The sequence below is a fragment of the Phaenicophaeus curvirostris genome, chromosome 5, assembly GCF_032191515.1.
Source record: "Phaenicophaeus curvirostris isolate KB17595 chromosome 5, BPBGC_Pcur_1.0, whole genome shotgun sequence".
In the NCBI taxonomy this organism is placed as follows: Eukaryota; Metazoa; Chordata; class Aves; order Cuculiformes; family Cuculidae; genus Phaenicophaeus; species Phaenicophaeus curvirostris.
In genome coordinates this window covers 51485331-51501604 of record NC_091396.1, presented here as the reverse complement: position 1 = coordinate 51501604, position 16274 = coordinate 51485331, and the positions used below count along the sequence as shown (strand labels likewise).

Sequence of the window (16274 nt, the reverse complement as noted above, 5' to 3'; positions counted from 1 at the left end):
CTGGCTAAATATTTCTGCCTTGGAAGTAGTTGAGATGTGCATCAGATTTTATGAGAATAAACATAAAAGTGGTCATCAGGTAAGGTTATTCTTGCAGTTAGCTTATGTGCATTCTCCTTGCTGCCACTCAAATAAATTGCTTTTGCAGTGTTGTCTTTTAAGTAGATTTCTCGTGATATCAGAGATTCTGGTGTTGAATATATCATGAGTCATTTGATTAAAATAGTGCTACTTAAGATTTATTCTCATCTAAACTGCTGAGAATCCTCATCATTCTGTCAAGTCCTTTTCACATTTCTGAAGAAACAATTTGTACCATGATAAAGCTCTATGTTGAAAATCCTTTTATGATAACATTATTGTAGTTTCTTAAGATTTCCTTCCAGCTTTTACACTTAGCAGATAATTTTCTCCTGTGTTGTATGTAAAGCTGTGGTAGGTGCTGTTAATGTACTGCAACCACTCTGCCACTGAAGATGCATTTTTATATATTTTTATAAAGTGAGTCAAAATACAGGTAGCCAAGTGTTAAAATCTGATGGCTTTTGTTTGTTTTAATTTAGCTTATCTTAGCGTTCTCCAACATTTCTGAGGAAACTACTGCTTCCTGAGAACCTAAGGAAACTTCTGTTCAGTGCTTTAGATTGGGCTTTTCAGAGAGGCACAAAGAAATTCAGTGACATGCTGCAGCTGAAAATTGGTGAAAACTAGGGCTGCTCCCTTAAGCAGCTGAGAAATGCAAGCTAAGGCCTTTCTCTGCACTGTTTTTTGTTGCGCGTTAGTAGCATGCAGAAATGCAGAAGTATTACCTACATTTTTTGAGAAGTAGTTCCTTAAAAGTACTACTTGCAGAAGTTTGGTTTTTGTTTGTTTGGTTTTTTTTTTAAACTAATGCTCTTGGAATTAGTAGGGATCTGTGTTTTAGACACTAAAATATTTGAACATCCATTATTGGGAAAATAGGTGAATAACATTAAAATTGTGCATGTGCATAATGGTATTGCTGAGGTCCCAATATTATGGTCTGTACAACCTTGATTCAGCTTTCTTGTCTCTGCATCATGACACAATTTATAGCCTGTGCCTGTTTAGTAAAGTAATCTTTTTACATCTGTGGTTATCTGTTCCTTGATGAACAGCTGGTGACTATTGATTCCAACTTAGATATAGTTGAGATCTCATAACTACAATTAAAGTCAGGGAATGCAATATGATACTGAACATCCTGAAAAAGATTATCCTGGGTATCTCACATTTGTCTCCCAAAATAGGATATGTTTACACTATCATATTCTGATTCTATTTGCCATTCTTGACAGATATGTTGTGAAAACTTATTTTATGAAAGCTCTTGCTGTGAATAATGGGTTCTGTAAAGAAGGCAAGCATGATTTGGGAGGGTGAGATGGGTCGGGTAAAGAGCTTCTTAAAAATAATTGGTTTTTATATCAGCAGTATTACTTTTGTATGCTGAATGAAGCAGTACTTGGTTGTAGGAAGAAAAAAACCCTCTTGTCCTTTGGTAATTTATACCGATCTATCTGGAAAAAGAGCAAAAATCTGGAGTAACGTGTAGTTACTTATTGGGAGCAGTGGATGCTTGTAGCAGTTTTAAAAGACCAACTACACTTGAGTCTCTGTCATCAGGACAGTATATTTACTAATGTATTTACAGTTTTGAGATACTGGGGCATTGTCTTTGAGAAAGTAACGTGAAGGTAATTATAGAAGTTGGTCAAAGCACACAGCTGGTTCAGTTTTCTTTCTCATAATGGTTTAAGGTGACCCTAGAAGAACGTGGAGAGGCATACAATGATTGTTTGTTTAGTGAACTTGTAGCAGCCTGAAGTTTTAGGTCTGTGTGAGCCAGAGCTTATCTTCTGTGTTTAGCAACGCTTTGATATACTTTCCTGTCCCTTGAGGATTTATATACTATTTTTGATATCTGCAGCATAATGTGGCAGTAGTTCCACAGTTTAACCACATATTTCCTTGTGTGTTTTGGACAGTTCTTAGTCTTGATACCTAATTATTTTGTTTGTTACCCTGGTTATTTTATTTCTAGAAATAACAAAACTTTGTTCTTTATTTACCTTCATACAAATTTTGATTTTTAACTTCTTAGCATCTTCTTAAGTACTGTGCTTTTTCAGGCTGAATAAAAAGTCTAAATGTGTTTAGTTCCTTTCATAATTAGAACTCTTTTTCTGTATTTTTTTTAATGTCCCCCTATACTTTATTTTTTTTATTCTGATTGAGCGGGAGGGGAGCTGAGGACAGAAGAGAGAAGAGACCGAATTAGTGTGCTTCACTCAAGATATAAGCACACAAAGATTTTATACCACAGCATAAAGGTTTTCTGGTTTTGTGTTGAAGGTTTGGAGTGCTGCATTTGTCTTCTATTCCCCTTCAGTACTTACCTTTCAGTTCATTTTGCTTTTTTCAGTTCATTTGCTTTTTTGATTACCACTGGCCTTTTCTCATAGGGTTGTCTGTGGTAGCTCCAGGCTGGTTTGTTTTTTTTTTTCTCAGTTGAAGTACTACACATATTTAATTTTTGTTATACTTCACATGGATTACTCATTTACCTGTTTGGGTTTTTATGTGCCACTTTGTTTCAAAGCTACTTAATATTTTGATACAGTGGGACAGTTTTCAGCAGTCAGCCTTGATTTCTGTTGCAGTGGGTAATTTACTAAATCAAGAAAATTGTTTTTTTCACTGTTCATATATGACTGAATCAAGCAGGCCGAATTATATTGTTGACCTGTTTTCACAGAAGTTTAACATTCACTTTTAACGTGTTGGGATTTTATTTGCTAATATAATTCTTTATTCATAAGAGAACTCCTTCCTGCACCCATGATTGTTTAGGTTTTTTAAAGACCCTTTTGTAAGAGAGCTTGCTAAGTACGTTGGAAATCTAAATAAGCCAGTCATATCATTGTTTCTTTCTCCTGATTACTTCTGAGTAATACTCATCCAATGTGTCCTCTGCGTGTACCTTACTGATTCTAACTTTTACTCTTTCTACAAGTTTGCCTCATAGAGGTATCAAAGGTACTTGTGTACAGTTCCCAGGAACTCTTTTTATTTAAAACAAACAAACAAAAATGCCAAAAAAACCCAGACAAAAAAAAAAAGTGTCCACATTTGCTGCTTATTAGTCCAGTATGGAGTGTATTTTTAACCAAAACTATAAACAGAACACCTAGATTCAAGAACTTAAAACTCTGGAAAGACTACCTTTCAGTCCTGGTGACTTTCTTTTACTGTTTGTGTTCAGGAAACTTCCTTTTTGAGATAATTCCTCTAGTTTATTCTCATCTAAATCCAGTATGGGAGCCACAGAAATTTCCTATGCAATAAGTACTGATAGGAAGAATTAATTGGCTTTTCTATGGGTTTTTAGAACTTCAGTGCTGTAAAGCCAGTAATGAAAGCATGTAAGCTGTGCAAATATGAGCAGACTATTCTATGGACAAAAAAATAGCATCTCACTCCGAACTCTTGCCAAATTCCAGGTATGGGGTTTTAGGTTATTACAAAGGAAGACACCATCAGCTTTTCAAATTGATTAAAATTGTGTGGCCTGATCTAGTGGGAGGTGTCCCAGCCCATAGTAGAGGGATTGGAATTAGGTGATCTTTAAGGTCCCTTCCAACCCAAACCATTCTAGGATTCTGTGATTTTAAATACTGAAACTCTGCTTGTTTTTCCCACTCTTGGTGTGTTCCCACTCTTGCTGTGTTCAGTCACTAAGCTCACTTGGTTGAAATTTTGCTCAGAAAAGGTTAGTCTGAAACAAAAAAGTATTCTGGAAGCGCTCTAGCCTGAATGGTTACTGTTTGCCATAAAAATGAATAATTGCGAACAATAATGGTATCTGCCAGACCTGTAGTACCAGTAGGTGACTGTGTTTTGTGTTTTGTTTTGTTTTTTTTTTTTTTTTCTCCTGCTTTTTCTTTTTTAAGCCTATGGAAAGGTGTTCCTAGTAAGGAAAGTAAGCGGTCACGATGCTGGGAAGCTGTATGCCATGAAAGTACTGAAGAAAGCAACAATAGTTCAAAAAGCCAAAACAACTGAGCACACAAGGACAGAACGGCAGGTGTTGGAGCACATTAGGCAATCACCGTTTTTGGTCACATTACATTATGCCTTCCAGACAGATACAAAGCTTCATCTCATTTTAGGTGAGTAGTTTTCAGGATTCAAGTCTTACGTTAATTTAAAAAAAAAAAAAAAGTCTACCCTTTTATCTTCTTAATGTTTTGTAGGTTTTTTTTCATGTGGTCTTAAGTACTGTGTGTTTGGAGATTGCATGAGAGACCATAGGAAGTAAAGTAGTGTTCGTCTTCAACAGTGTGTTTGTGGTTTTCCTGTTTGAACTTCGGTGCAGCAAAAAAATCAGCAAACCAAAACAAAAAAACCCCTCTCACACAAGATGGATGTAGTTGCCTAAAAATAAATGCATAGTAATGGAGCGATTTAGATCACAAGGTAATTAGAAGGCAAAAAAACCCTTTTTTGTAGAGAGAGAATTAAAATCCTGGCTTTATGCTCTCGTAAGAACAAAGAGGAGAGAGCTGAGTAGTTCTGAAGAACATTACACAGCAGATAGTGCAGATTGGGCAAGTGTCCACTGTAACACAATGTGAAAGTGACATTTAAAACAAGAAACTCAAAGCAGATGTATAGTTAAAAGCTTTTTGAGTTTTGTGTCTGTGTGTGGGTTTGCTGTGTTTTTGGTTTGGTTCCCCCCCCACTCCCCCCGGCGAAGTATACCTGAATCCATTGTCAGAATATCAGTTGGGTCCAGAAAGGTCTTTCCCCTTCTTTTTTTACTGCCAAATGGGCATAATTAGAGGGGGTTTAAAATTTTCTTAACACTTTTTTTTAGGCAAACATGCTTACCTAACATGGCCTAGAGCTACTTTATAATTCAGCTGGGCTTTACACCCCCTCTGACAAAGAAATTGTTTGCTGCAAGACTTTTTCTTATTATATAAATGTTTGTAAATCACTTCTTTGATTTAGTTTTGGAATTTATGTATTTAGAGGCTTCTAAATTTTGGGGAAAACAGTCTCTGCCTTCCCTGCCTTTGTTTTTGTACCTAGCTGAGCTTGGTGTTTGAGCAACATGCAATTTCAGCTTCGAGGTTTTAGAATTGGAGCCTCAGTTCAATAGTTATGTAGCTTTTTGTGGTGTCAGAGTACACAGCTGTATGAATTTAGTCTGGATCAAGTGCAGACATGCAGCTTCATGACTGCCAGATTTCCAGAATCTGAGTTTGGAGTTGATTGCAGTTTTTAGGTTGTCTTTGAGATTGAAAGAACAAAGTATTGTATCCATGTTAGTACCAGTTCTATGCAAAGCCTGTCACGTGAGGTTAAATTGCTAATACATAAAAAGAAAAAAATTAACTGTCAGATGAAGTTTACATTGTAGTAATTGATACTTTTTTTTTTTTCCTCCACTGTGGTGGTGATGCATTTGATCTAGCACTAAAAATTTGAAGGCTGATTGTTTCATTGGGCTATGGTTAGTGTTATAACGTGGATACAATCAGGCTTGTAATCAGGCTGCTAAGACTGTGGCAGCTTTGGTTTGTGTCTGTCACAGTCCTGAGAACATTGCCTGGGAACTCAGTTCTTATCTTGTACTAAGGTAGCAGTCCTGATTAGAAATACTTAAAAACTTCTTTCGTTTTGTTTGTTTTCAGCAGAATTAGAATGCTGAAGTTTTTTTGGAAGAAGGAAGCATATACTTACTGATCTACTGATCTAGATAAATCATCTTCCTCACATTGTTTGACTCCACTAATATTCATTCCCAAGCAGAGAACTGGAGAACTAAAAAGAGGAAAGAGATCAGAATGTCTGAAATTTGTATCTATGATTTCTCCTTCAAGTATTAACTGACTTATAACAGGATTGGAACTTTTTTGTGGATTTATGTACTATTCTGATGAACCTGTAGAAACAATATCCAAGAAAATGTTGAGTAAGAGGTGGGGTATTCCCTGCTCTGTATGTGTAGACCACAAATACAATATGGAGGCCGTAGGGTTGAACACTAATGGCCTTACACTGCTAGCATAAACAGTTCTCTCTCTAAAATGTGTTTGTGTTGCAGTGGAGTTCTGTTGTAATAATCGCTCCCTTCCCCCACCAGCCACGGGAAAACCCCTGTGTTATGACCCGCAAAGAATGAAAGTGTGTCTTCTGTGAGGGACTGTATGTGGAAATAATCTCCTCCTGTGGTTTTGCCATCACAAAGGTGATATCTTGTGAAGGGTAAAACCTTCCAGCGACCTTCCAGTACCTGAAGGGAGTCTACAGGAAAGCTGGAGAGGGACTATTCATAAAGGCTTGTGGTGATAGGACAAGGTATAGACTGGAGAGGGGCAGATTTAGATTAGACATTAGGAAGACACTGGAATAGGTTACTGAGGGAGGTTGTGGCTGCCCCGTCTCTGGAGGCATTCAAGGCCAGGTTGGATGGGGACTTGGGTAACCTAATATAGTGTGATGTCCCTGCCCATGGCAGGGGGGTTGGAACTAGATGATCTTAAGGTCTCTTCCAACCCAAACTGCTCTGTGATTCTGTAATTCTATGAAAATTTGTAATTACTCCTGGGCGATAATGTCACCTAATACCTGTTCTTAATTGCCTTTTTAATGTCAGTCTACCTTGTTTTTCTTAAGTATTCTGTAGGTGTGTGCAAGTGTTCTACATGTAGATACCATTTCTACTCGTTTCTTTTCATGTTCCTAAATAACTAAAGGACTGATTTTGCAAAAAAAAAAAAAATTAGTTTTTATAATTTATGGTTATTTGAGGCTTATTTTATGGCTTTGCTGCTTATTTATAAGTTAGTTGTGTTCTCCTGTCAGTACTCGGAGAAGGATATTGAGTATTGTACAACACGATGAAATATTACTGAATTACAATAAAGTTAAAAAATCTGATCCCAGAATATCTTATTAAATAACTTACAAGCTACCTATTAATATTCCAATAAGAAATGAAGTTGTGAGAAAGTGAAATTATAAGGTTCTTTGTTCTACTTTTTAGACTACATAAATGGAGGAGAATTGTTCACTCATCTTTCGCACCGAGAGAGATTCTCAGAAAATGAGGTGCAAATTTACATTGGGGAAATTGTTTTGGCACTTGAACATCTCCACAAGGTAAAGTAACTCTATGCTAGTACTGATTTTGTGGAATTACAACTGTATTCTTTTCATATCATATAAATATAGTAAGGAGAAGTAACTGTAGATTGTTTTAAACTGAAGTGACTTTATATAGCAATGGGGCATTAGTTGTGTAATTAGAGATACTTCCCAATGAAGCGTCTATTCACGTGCACCAGATTAAGGCTGCAAGTTTTTGTCTGTATTGTGAAGAGTGCTGTTATTGATAAATGACTGTTAATTTTTAGCAATCCTGATGAAACGGTATATGTTAGTAAAACTAATTTGTAGTCAACATGAACAGTGGGTTGCACTGTTGTCAATTCTCCTTGTTTTGATACATTTGAACAGCAGAGTTCTGAAGTTTTGGCGCAACTGTAGACATGAAAAGTAATAGTTTGCAGAGGTAGTGAGTAGATTTTAGACTTTTAGAAGGCATGAATATGTGGTCTAGAACACATTACAGAAACATCCATTTCCATTCTTAAAGCTAAACTAACTTTTGCACTGCTGTTGAGTCACTTTTAGATTCAAAGGATATAGTGTGTCCTTTCAGTTTTAAGGCATTAATACACAGTGTAATTTCTGAGAATTTTTAAGCTGCTTAAAGTGATTTCTTCAAAAGCATTTTAAAATTGTCCTTGTTGAGGTGCAACTCTCAGGTGTGAGATTACCTTAATAATGGGAATTGTGCTGGCTTTATGTTTAAATGCATTCTGCAATGTCTCCTTTACACTCATTTGGAATTACTTTTTCTTGTATTCTATTTACAGTTGGGGATTATATATCGGGATATAAAACTTGAGAACATTCTCCTTGATTCTGATGGCCACGTGGTGCTGACTGACTTTGGTCTGAGTAAGGAGTTCCTTACTGATGAGGTGAGTATTTGAATCTCCAGTAAGTGTGGACAGGATCCAGCAAGATCATGGTCAGATTCTGTCTCATTGAAATCATAAACATATTTGAGAGAAAAACTCCCTTCTAGACTCTTCTTCATAGAAAAAAAAATCTAGTTGTCTGTTTAACTGGGTTTTGAGTTCGGTTCATTGGTCTTTGGCCTGGCAGTGTTGTTAGACATTTTTGTCTGTTCTAGTTTTTCCTGAAAGGCCTTCATTCTCCCTCCTGCTGCCTTTTAAGTGAAAAAGGAGAGATCTGCATAAGTCTGAAAAGCCACTTACGTTATCATTTTCAGGTGCCTTTTTAAAAAGACTTGACTGTGCTAAGACTTTGCAGTGACTAGGCAAATGGTATGCTATGACTCTTCTTTATGCTAATAGTAATTAATGTATTATTATCTTGTCTCTTTTTCATGTCTTTGTGTCACTGTTGATAAGCTAAATTGCCAGCTTTTAGGATAAAAGCTTCTCTCTTATTAAATGTGTGCATAGTACCTAACATAGTGATCTATCACTGTTGACGTTAGTTGTTAATTATTTGTGAGCTACAGTTTTACTTCCAAATACGCTTTCTAGACTCCAGAGAGACAAAACTGCACAGCATTCTACTTCTGAGAGAATTTTAAAATGGCTATTTTTTGGTTTTCGCTGAAGATATTGGAAATACTGAGATCTGGGATTGCAGATCTAAAAGTCTTTGTTAGAAGCAGCAGAGGGATTTTCTCAAAATAGGTAACTAGTAGTTTCCTCTAGAATATTTGCATTTCAAATGTAGTCTGGTAGGATTAGGTATGTAACATTTTAAGAGATACAAAGCGTTACTTTCTGAAGCAAGGAAATAGTACGGGTAATGTCAGTATATTCCTTTTAAATTATAATGTGAAACCATGAGGAGGTTCAGCTGGCATGGCAAGGGATAACAGCAAATTGCCAGACCTAGTGCAAGAGAGGAAGAACAGAGAAATGCAATTTTCAGCAGGGAAGAGTGATAGTATAAGGTGTGACTAGAGAGAGTAGGGCCTGCTTAGAGTTATGGGGGAAGCTGTGCTGGGCAGTAAAGTGTATGTGTTAATGCAGCAGTGGGTGAGAGAAGGGGCAGTTTTCCAGCATTTGAGCCAAAGTTGAATTAAGCAGAAATCTTCCCTGTGATGTCATAATGAATCATTATCTTCTCTAAACTGCGCAGGATGGTTTTAGCAAATATTTCTTAGCTGTGCTCACTTTTGGGATGTCATTTACAAACTATGCAAGGAAAGGGGAGGATTTGAGTAAGCATCAGAGATGCCTGTTGATTATTCCCACAATCTGAATTGGATTTCTCTTTCTCCAGTCATGAATTGAGGCAAACTTGCTGCTTGGTTGCTTAATGTTGATTCCTCTGACTCTAATCCATTCCGCTTTCAGTATATACTTCAGAAATATCTTCATTTATCCGTATTTTTTTCTCATTCTCCTTCATATTTTATATTTGTCTTTCGTGTCACGAACGCTCAACATTTCTAGTGTTTCTTTTAAGGAAAAAAGTAATTGCAATAGTATTGTTTGCTTTCAAAAATGTGAGAAATTGTCTGCAGTTGACTACAGTTTTCATGTGTGCCATTGTAATTTAGATACTGAAACTAAACATGTTTAGAATGAGGTATTTGCGCATAGAAACTGACATTTCATATTATAGTCTTTGTAGACAATTCAGCTAGTACTAGAACACGTACAATTGACAGTACAAAAGATACTTAACTTACACTTCTGAACCACTGTACTTACAAAAGGTAAAATATGACTGTGTAACTGCATAGATTTGTATCTGTTTTCATGCTGGTTAGGTAGCACTTTAAATAAAATTAAGCAACTGTGTAAGTCAGATGAGTGTAGCGTTTGCAATTTAATTAGAACAGTATGCTTTCCTTTCTCCCCCTTTCTTCATGGTTCTTCCTTTGCCCACTGTCCTTGCAAGAACTTCATTAAGAAAGTATATTTAAGCAAATGGAATTTATCCTATTAGACTCGTTTTTGGTTTGTATTTTCTGAAATAAGATATTTAGGTTATTAAGAATGTATAAAAGTCACTAACAATTACAGGCATGTATTGCATTTGTAATTCTTATCAGAGAGACTTCTTTACCATGTATTCATGAATTTTGCATGGTTTTATAGTTGGGGATACTTGCTAGGAAACATCGTAGTTCAATGTTTTCATTATCCCTGCTTTAATCTGGTGGTTGTTATCTACCTGAGTGAGTATGGAATCTAACAAAAGTTTTTTATAATAAAAAGATTGCACTATTTCTTTAGTATAATAGCTGTAGCAGATTAATTAACTGTTCAATAGCAGAGAGATGGGCAGCTGCTTTTCCTAAGCACTGTTTGAGTGAAAGGAAGCAAATACATGTGACCGCTAGGAAAACAGAAACCCATTGATTTCTGCCGTGCAGCTACTGAAGCATGAATATGAAGAATGCATTGTCAAGTATGTTTTATTCTACAATTATTATGTGAAAGTGCTTATAACATGAAAGAACTACAAATGCAAGCTGAAAGCAGTGTTGTTTCAAGAGCTCTAAAGCATTTTATACTACTGTTTCACTACAATCTGAAATTTCTCTTGTACCAGTGAAATGGTAGTATGGTTTTGCCTTCCTTTTATCTATAAAGTGAAGTCTGTATTCTTGTATTTGCATGCAAGAAGAAGAAATGAACTGACTGGAACAAAGTGATTGAATAAAAGTGAATTTTCACATAGCATAGGTCAGTATCGCAAGATATTTAGGTAAGAAATTACTTCCAATATTAAAATTTTATTTAATATTTCGTGAAGACCTACAGTTTGACTATCCTAACCATAGAATGGGCTTAGGGTAAGAGATTAAGAGATAGAAATGAGTAGTATGTTTTTAGTATTTAATTTTATAGCATTTGTGTTCTTAGCCCTGTGATGAATTTAAGGATCGTCATTCGGATTCTCAGCTCTCAACTGAATTACTAGGAAAATTGGGGTAAAGAAAGACACATTTTATTATGCTTTCATGCATTTCACTTGAATTCCTGTATAACTTGGATATAGAATGCATTTGCACATGAAATTAAGATAAATTTATTATCAGGAGAACGGGGGATTGGTAGGACTGACAGACTTTCTATTGAAATTTCTACAACACTGGTTGTTCCTTGCGTAAGTGCAGTCACTTCAGTGTTGCTTTTTTTTTTTTCCTAGAATCTTGCATTTCATTTACCTTTTAATAAAACCAAACTGCCTAAGGTGGTATTTTCTTTTGTCATCTTTTTTTCTTGTGTAGCATCTTTATCTTCTGCATTTATGGCTTAGGCATTTTTTTGTCTTTTTATCTAATTAATAGCTCTACTTATATGCTGGAATTGTTTTGATTTGGTTAATGTCAGTTTAACCTAGTCATCAGGTCCGGTCTTCATTTTAATGTTTTTTGTTAAAATGTTATGGTTTTTTTCTCATTTCCTTTTAGTTCTATAATTGCTCTAAAAATCATGTTTTAGTATCTATGAAGATCTTTAGGTGTTAGAAAAAAATATTCTGAACACATTCATTGAATTATTGTGGTAGTAATCTATTCTGCTGTACTATGCATAACAATTAACATTTTTCTTGTTAATTAAATTCCTTAAAGTACACTTTCTTCCAGAGTATAGTGAAATGCTCAATTCTTCTGCCTTGGTACACATCATCTGTGTTAGTTAAAGTTTGTTTTGAAGGTTTTGTGTTTGCTCCATGGAGTTTTAAAAAAAAGTAGTAAATACTGAGTGTTGTCAGTCTTCATACAATGTGTCTGAAAGCATACGAGTGCCTTAGTAATAAGTGTAGGGATTCTGTGTTTCTATGTGGTTCTGTATGAGTGATGACTGAATTGTAATCTAAGTCTATTGGATGGATATTGGTGTACTTCTGTCTGTGAGAATGAATAGTTCAGATACATAGTTGTTTTCCCATCTAAAATTCTTTTGATCAGAGTTGCAACTTCAGTTATCTGTCAGATGCTCTTCTCTGTTGAATTGTCGATTGTTTTTGTTTTATTAGCTGGTTGACTGAACATTTTGTTCTGGAAAGAAAATTAATATGCAATTTCAAAAGATTTTAAAGGAAAAATGATAAAAAGGTGTTTAGTGTGGATTTTGGTAGATGAAGTAGGGAGAGATGCTTACATGTTCTCAGAGCAGGTTAAAGGTAATCTAGAACAGAGGGATGCAGAACGAGAAGCAAGGAAAGTGACTACAACTTGACTCTTGGTGTTTTATAAACTGTTATCTTACTTGAGTGACCTGGTAGATAAGCTGGGCAAGTAACTAGAAGATTCTTTATAATTGTCCGATTAAAGTAAAAGCATCTCATCCTTGAAATTTGACAGTGCATCCTCTGAACATTGAACGTTCTTTTGGAAAGATGGGTAAGAGTAATCCATACTGCGGATGACCTACTGTCTGCCTGTGTTTTAGTTAAACTATTGTTCAGTGATATACACTTAGCACAGTTATAAGTAGATTTAGATTTCTGCAAAGAGGAAAAGTAAAAATAGTAATCTGAATGGTGAAATTACTTCACAGTAGTTAACATTGGTTATAGATCTGTGTGGACAATTAGTCATCATTTCACTCATTTTGGAAAAGGAAATGAACCAATGGCAAAACCTTTTTGCTCTAATTGGTAATTTTTAAGTGTCTTAAGTGTCCTGACATTGGTTATTGAGAATGTACCAAACACTCTAAAGGCACATAACTGAAAAGTAGGACTCATTTAATGGCAAAACAAGGTCATCAATAATCAGATGGCTGTTGGTGCCTTAGCCGAAGAGGTACGCCTTTTTCCATGCTTATCACAAAGATGATTGTACTTTCCCTGCATGGAGCAGTAATGCATGTGACTGGAGCACAAAATACAGTTTGTCTAGCTTTTGATGCTAAAATCTCAGTGTGTCATTAAGAAGTTTTCATGACATATCATGATTTCTTACAGTGACTGCTCTAGGACACTGCTTTCATATTGTAACATAATTCTTAAAAATCGCACTTTGAGGAGCAATACTGATCTGTGGGTTAAATAGCCTGATATCTTCTATTGGATGTTAGAATCATGCACTGCTAATCAACTCAGCGTAATTCTGTTTCTGTTTTCCAAGGAGAAAAAACGTGGCTTTTTGAAAGCATATGCTGTCATCTTCATAAATCTTTATTTCTTATAAAATTCTTTTTTTACCTCTTGAGTTATTTGGAATATGTAACTTCAATGCAACTGTGCAACCAGGTGTGGAAAAACTTGCATGACCAGAGATTCACTGGCATATGAAAATGGATTTAGAACCAGGTGGATTGAATTTGCTCAAAGCTGTCTGCTCCTTCTCTTCTACCTTTTGCATCTGGTGCTCTCTAATACTGTATATGTTTATTTGGCATCTCCTATGCATTTGTTTTCTTTACCTTCAATTTTTAAAACATAGGTTTCTGAAGGCTTCAAGTGGCAACTGAAAGAAGTCTTCCCAGAATTGGTTCTGTTTCATACATTGTATTTTTGTCTCTTTGGAAGAAAGAGGATTTTTGCAGGTTTTGCTTTGTATGCCGTTCTTCTCTCTTTTGTTGCTGTTACCTCTCTCTTCTCAAAAGATGATGCTTTAGAAATAAGTCTCCCAAAAACTGAAATTTGTACTATTAGTACAAAATGTTCATCCAGGATGACAGTGGTACATACTTGCATTCCTCCCACACAATTATGTGCTGTTTCTGATTTTTTTTTTTTTTCCTGCAGAAACTAGACTTTTGTTTTCTCTTTGTTATTTGCTTTACAAATCCATCATCTGGCTTAAAGAATTCCTTGCAGAATTGCAATTGTATTGCACTGCGGAAGCAAACATAGCCATTGTGTAAGTCTGTGAAAAGGGTTTCTTGAACCTCTGCTCAACATTAGGTGAAGGCTTAGACTTGTCTTGAGTTAGGTTTTAGGGCTGCATCTGTAGATGCCATGTATTTTTTGGCTAGTACGCAGTACCAGGTTGTTCTGGGTTGGGCTGGGACAGAGTTAATTTTCACAAGAAGCTGGTAGGGAATGCAGCTGGGACCTGAACTGGCCACAGGGATATTCAGTACTATGGTTTCACGCTCAGTTTATAAAGGGGGAGTCGTTGGTTGGGGGTTGGGTTCATGGCATGGTAGTTGTTGCTGGGGAGTGTGGCTCCTGGAATTCCAGATGGGGAACATGCTGGGTATTGGCTGTCTGGGCGGTGAGTGATTTGCATTGTGTATCACTTGTTTAATGTGTTTTTATTGTTGTATTTTCTCATCCTTTGCTGCCCTGTTATACTGATTTATCATCTTGACCCATGAGTTTCCCATTCAAGTCTCCCTATCCTGTGAAGTGGGGGAGCAGGTGACTGCATGGTTCTCTGTTGCCAGCTGGGGCTAAATCATGGCACAGGTTTAGATGTTCTTGCTCTCTCTTTTAAGTGCCTGTTCTGGTCGCAGCTGCTGGCAGACAAATCTTATTCTTGCTTGAAAAATGCAGTAGTCTGATTCCATGTCTGTTTTGGAAGGTGAAGTTATTAGTATGTCTACTATACATGAGGTGTGGTAACCAGCATGGTATTTTGGCTTAACTGGCTTCTTCAAGTAGGACAGCCCACAGGACAGGATTTTTACTTAATTTCAAATGACCTTAAACATTTATTTTTATTTTTTTTATGAAATTTCTTGAGATGATTTTCAGACTAGTGACCCTTGATCTGCCACATTACAACTGTTCTTGGTCTAGTCTAAACCTTTAGGTTTGTACTATATTCTTTATGATTGTTGAATACAGCAGAGTGGTCTTAGCTAGTGTAACAGTCAACACCTCTGTCTTTGTTCTTCCTCCTCTGCCTCCTGCGGAGATCATAGTTTTGGTCCTGAGGAGAAGTTACACCTACCTAAGCAACAGTCTGTGGCTGAAAGGTCTTTTGGGTGAAGCTGTACTCTTTCTGTTATAGAAAGTTGAATTACCCTGTGCTACGTCTGGGAATTATGACCAAAAAGGTTATCAAAAGAATTAAAAAGAAAAAAAGTGAGAAAAGAAACCAGTCATTCTGGCAGGCACTTTGTTGGAACAGGGTTTTTGGTTTTCATTTTAAATCTATGTCACGTCTTTGAACCATGAGAGGGCTTTTCTCTCGATTTTAATATGCCCTCTTAAATTGAGACTATAATTATTGTTATTCTGGACAACTAAAATGATAGCAAAGTATAACATTGCAGATCTCACTTCTGTGTAAATACGTAAGGTAACTGTGTAGTACAGTTGAACTCTTCCACTGCTTAAGTTCTTCAGTCTTCTAATCTGTTTCTAAAGAAACTGTGGTTCTTGACTAGTTTTTCAGGGACCACCAGAACGGGGAGACTGCTCTCTGCATTACTGCAAGTTGGGAGCTAAGGATGACAGCAAGGCAGGTGTGGACTAGTATGCTCACTGACCAGTGGTGCAGTCCCTCAGTTGCCAAACAAGGTGATTAGAGCAAGTGTAGTGGCAGTAAGACAGGCTCAGACAACAGTCCAGCTTTTCATGAGGGAGGCAGGCTTGAGGTCAAGCGAGGATTTGAAGTTGATGGATCAGGACCAGTGAGCTACACAGTCAAGTACAGGCATACCTGCGGTACGGCTGACACAAGGATCAAGAATTGGAGCCTAAACTTCCGCTCCCAGCTGAAGATGGACGCCCTGACAAGGTTCCATGCAAGTTACTCAGTTGCATTGCATCAGAGTTCATCTTCAGCACAGATTCCTTAACCCCTAGGACTGGGGAAAGAGGTGCAATCTGTTGATAACCATGTCGGGGCCCTGAGCTTATCTAGCAACGTTTTCACCATTTATGCTTGTAGCCAAAACCTAAACTATGGCTTTAGTAGCTCTGAATTACTTAAAATAACTTACATCCACTCACACTGGTACAAAAAAGCAACAATAACAATACTGTCCTTTTATTCTAGAAATTCTGCTATATTTTTTTTTCATTTCTGATTGATGATGTTTGCTACACTACTGATAGTTCCCAGTTAAAGTCTACTCAGTGCAGCCTGGAAACTAACCTTGCCTTGAAGTTCCTTTAACAAGGAAGAAAGACAACTTTGAACTTGAAACATCTAGAGGTTAAAGCAGTTAAGGAAGGTAGTTTTACTCCAGCATATTCCCCTG

At 36.6% G+C, this 16274-nt stretch overlaps 1 protein-coding gene across 3 annotated transcripts in view; it reads left to right on the top strand.

The window, feature by feature from the left end:
- RPS6KA5 (ribosomal protein S6 kinase A5) overlaps positions 1-16274 on the top strand; it is an 83217-nt gene that overhangs the window by 20035 nt on the left and 46908 nt on the right. The window contains exons 3-5 of one of the 3 annotated variants that reach the window (XM_069858712.1): positions 3975-4193; positions 7079-7194; positions 7974-8081. The exons of 1 other annotated variant lie outside the window; for it this stretch is intronic. In XM_069858712.1, the coding sequence (XP_069714813.1) occupies positions 3975-4193; positions 7079-7194; positions 7974-8081 (443 nt within the window). Of the gene's footprint in view, positions 1-3974; positions 4194-7078; positions 7195-7973; positions 8082-16274 lie in introns of those variants that run through there. One more of the 3 variants, XM_069858714.1, reaches the window with a different exon arrangement.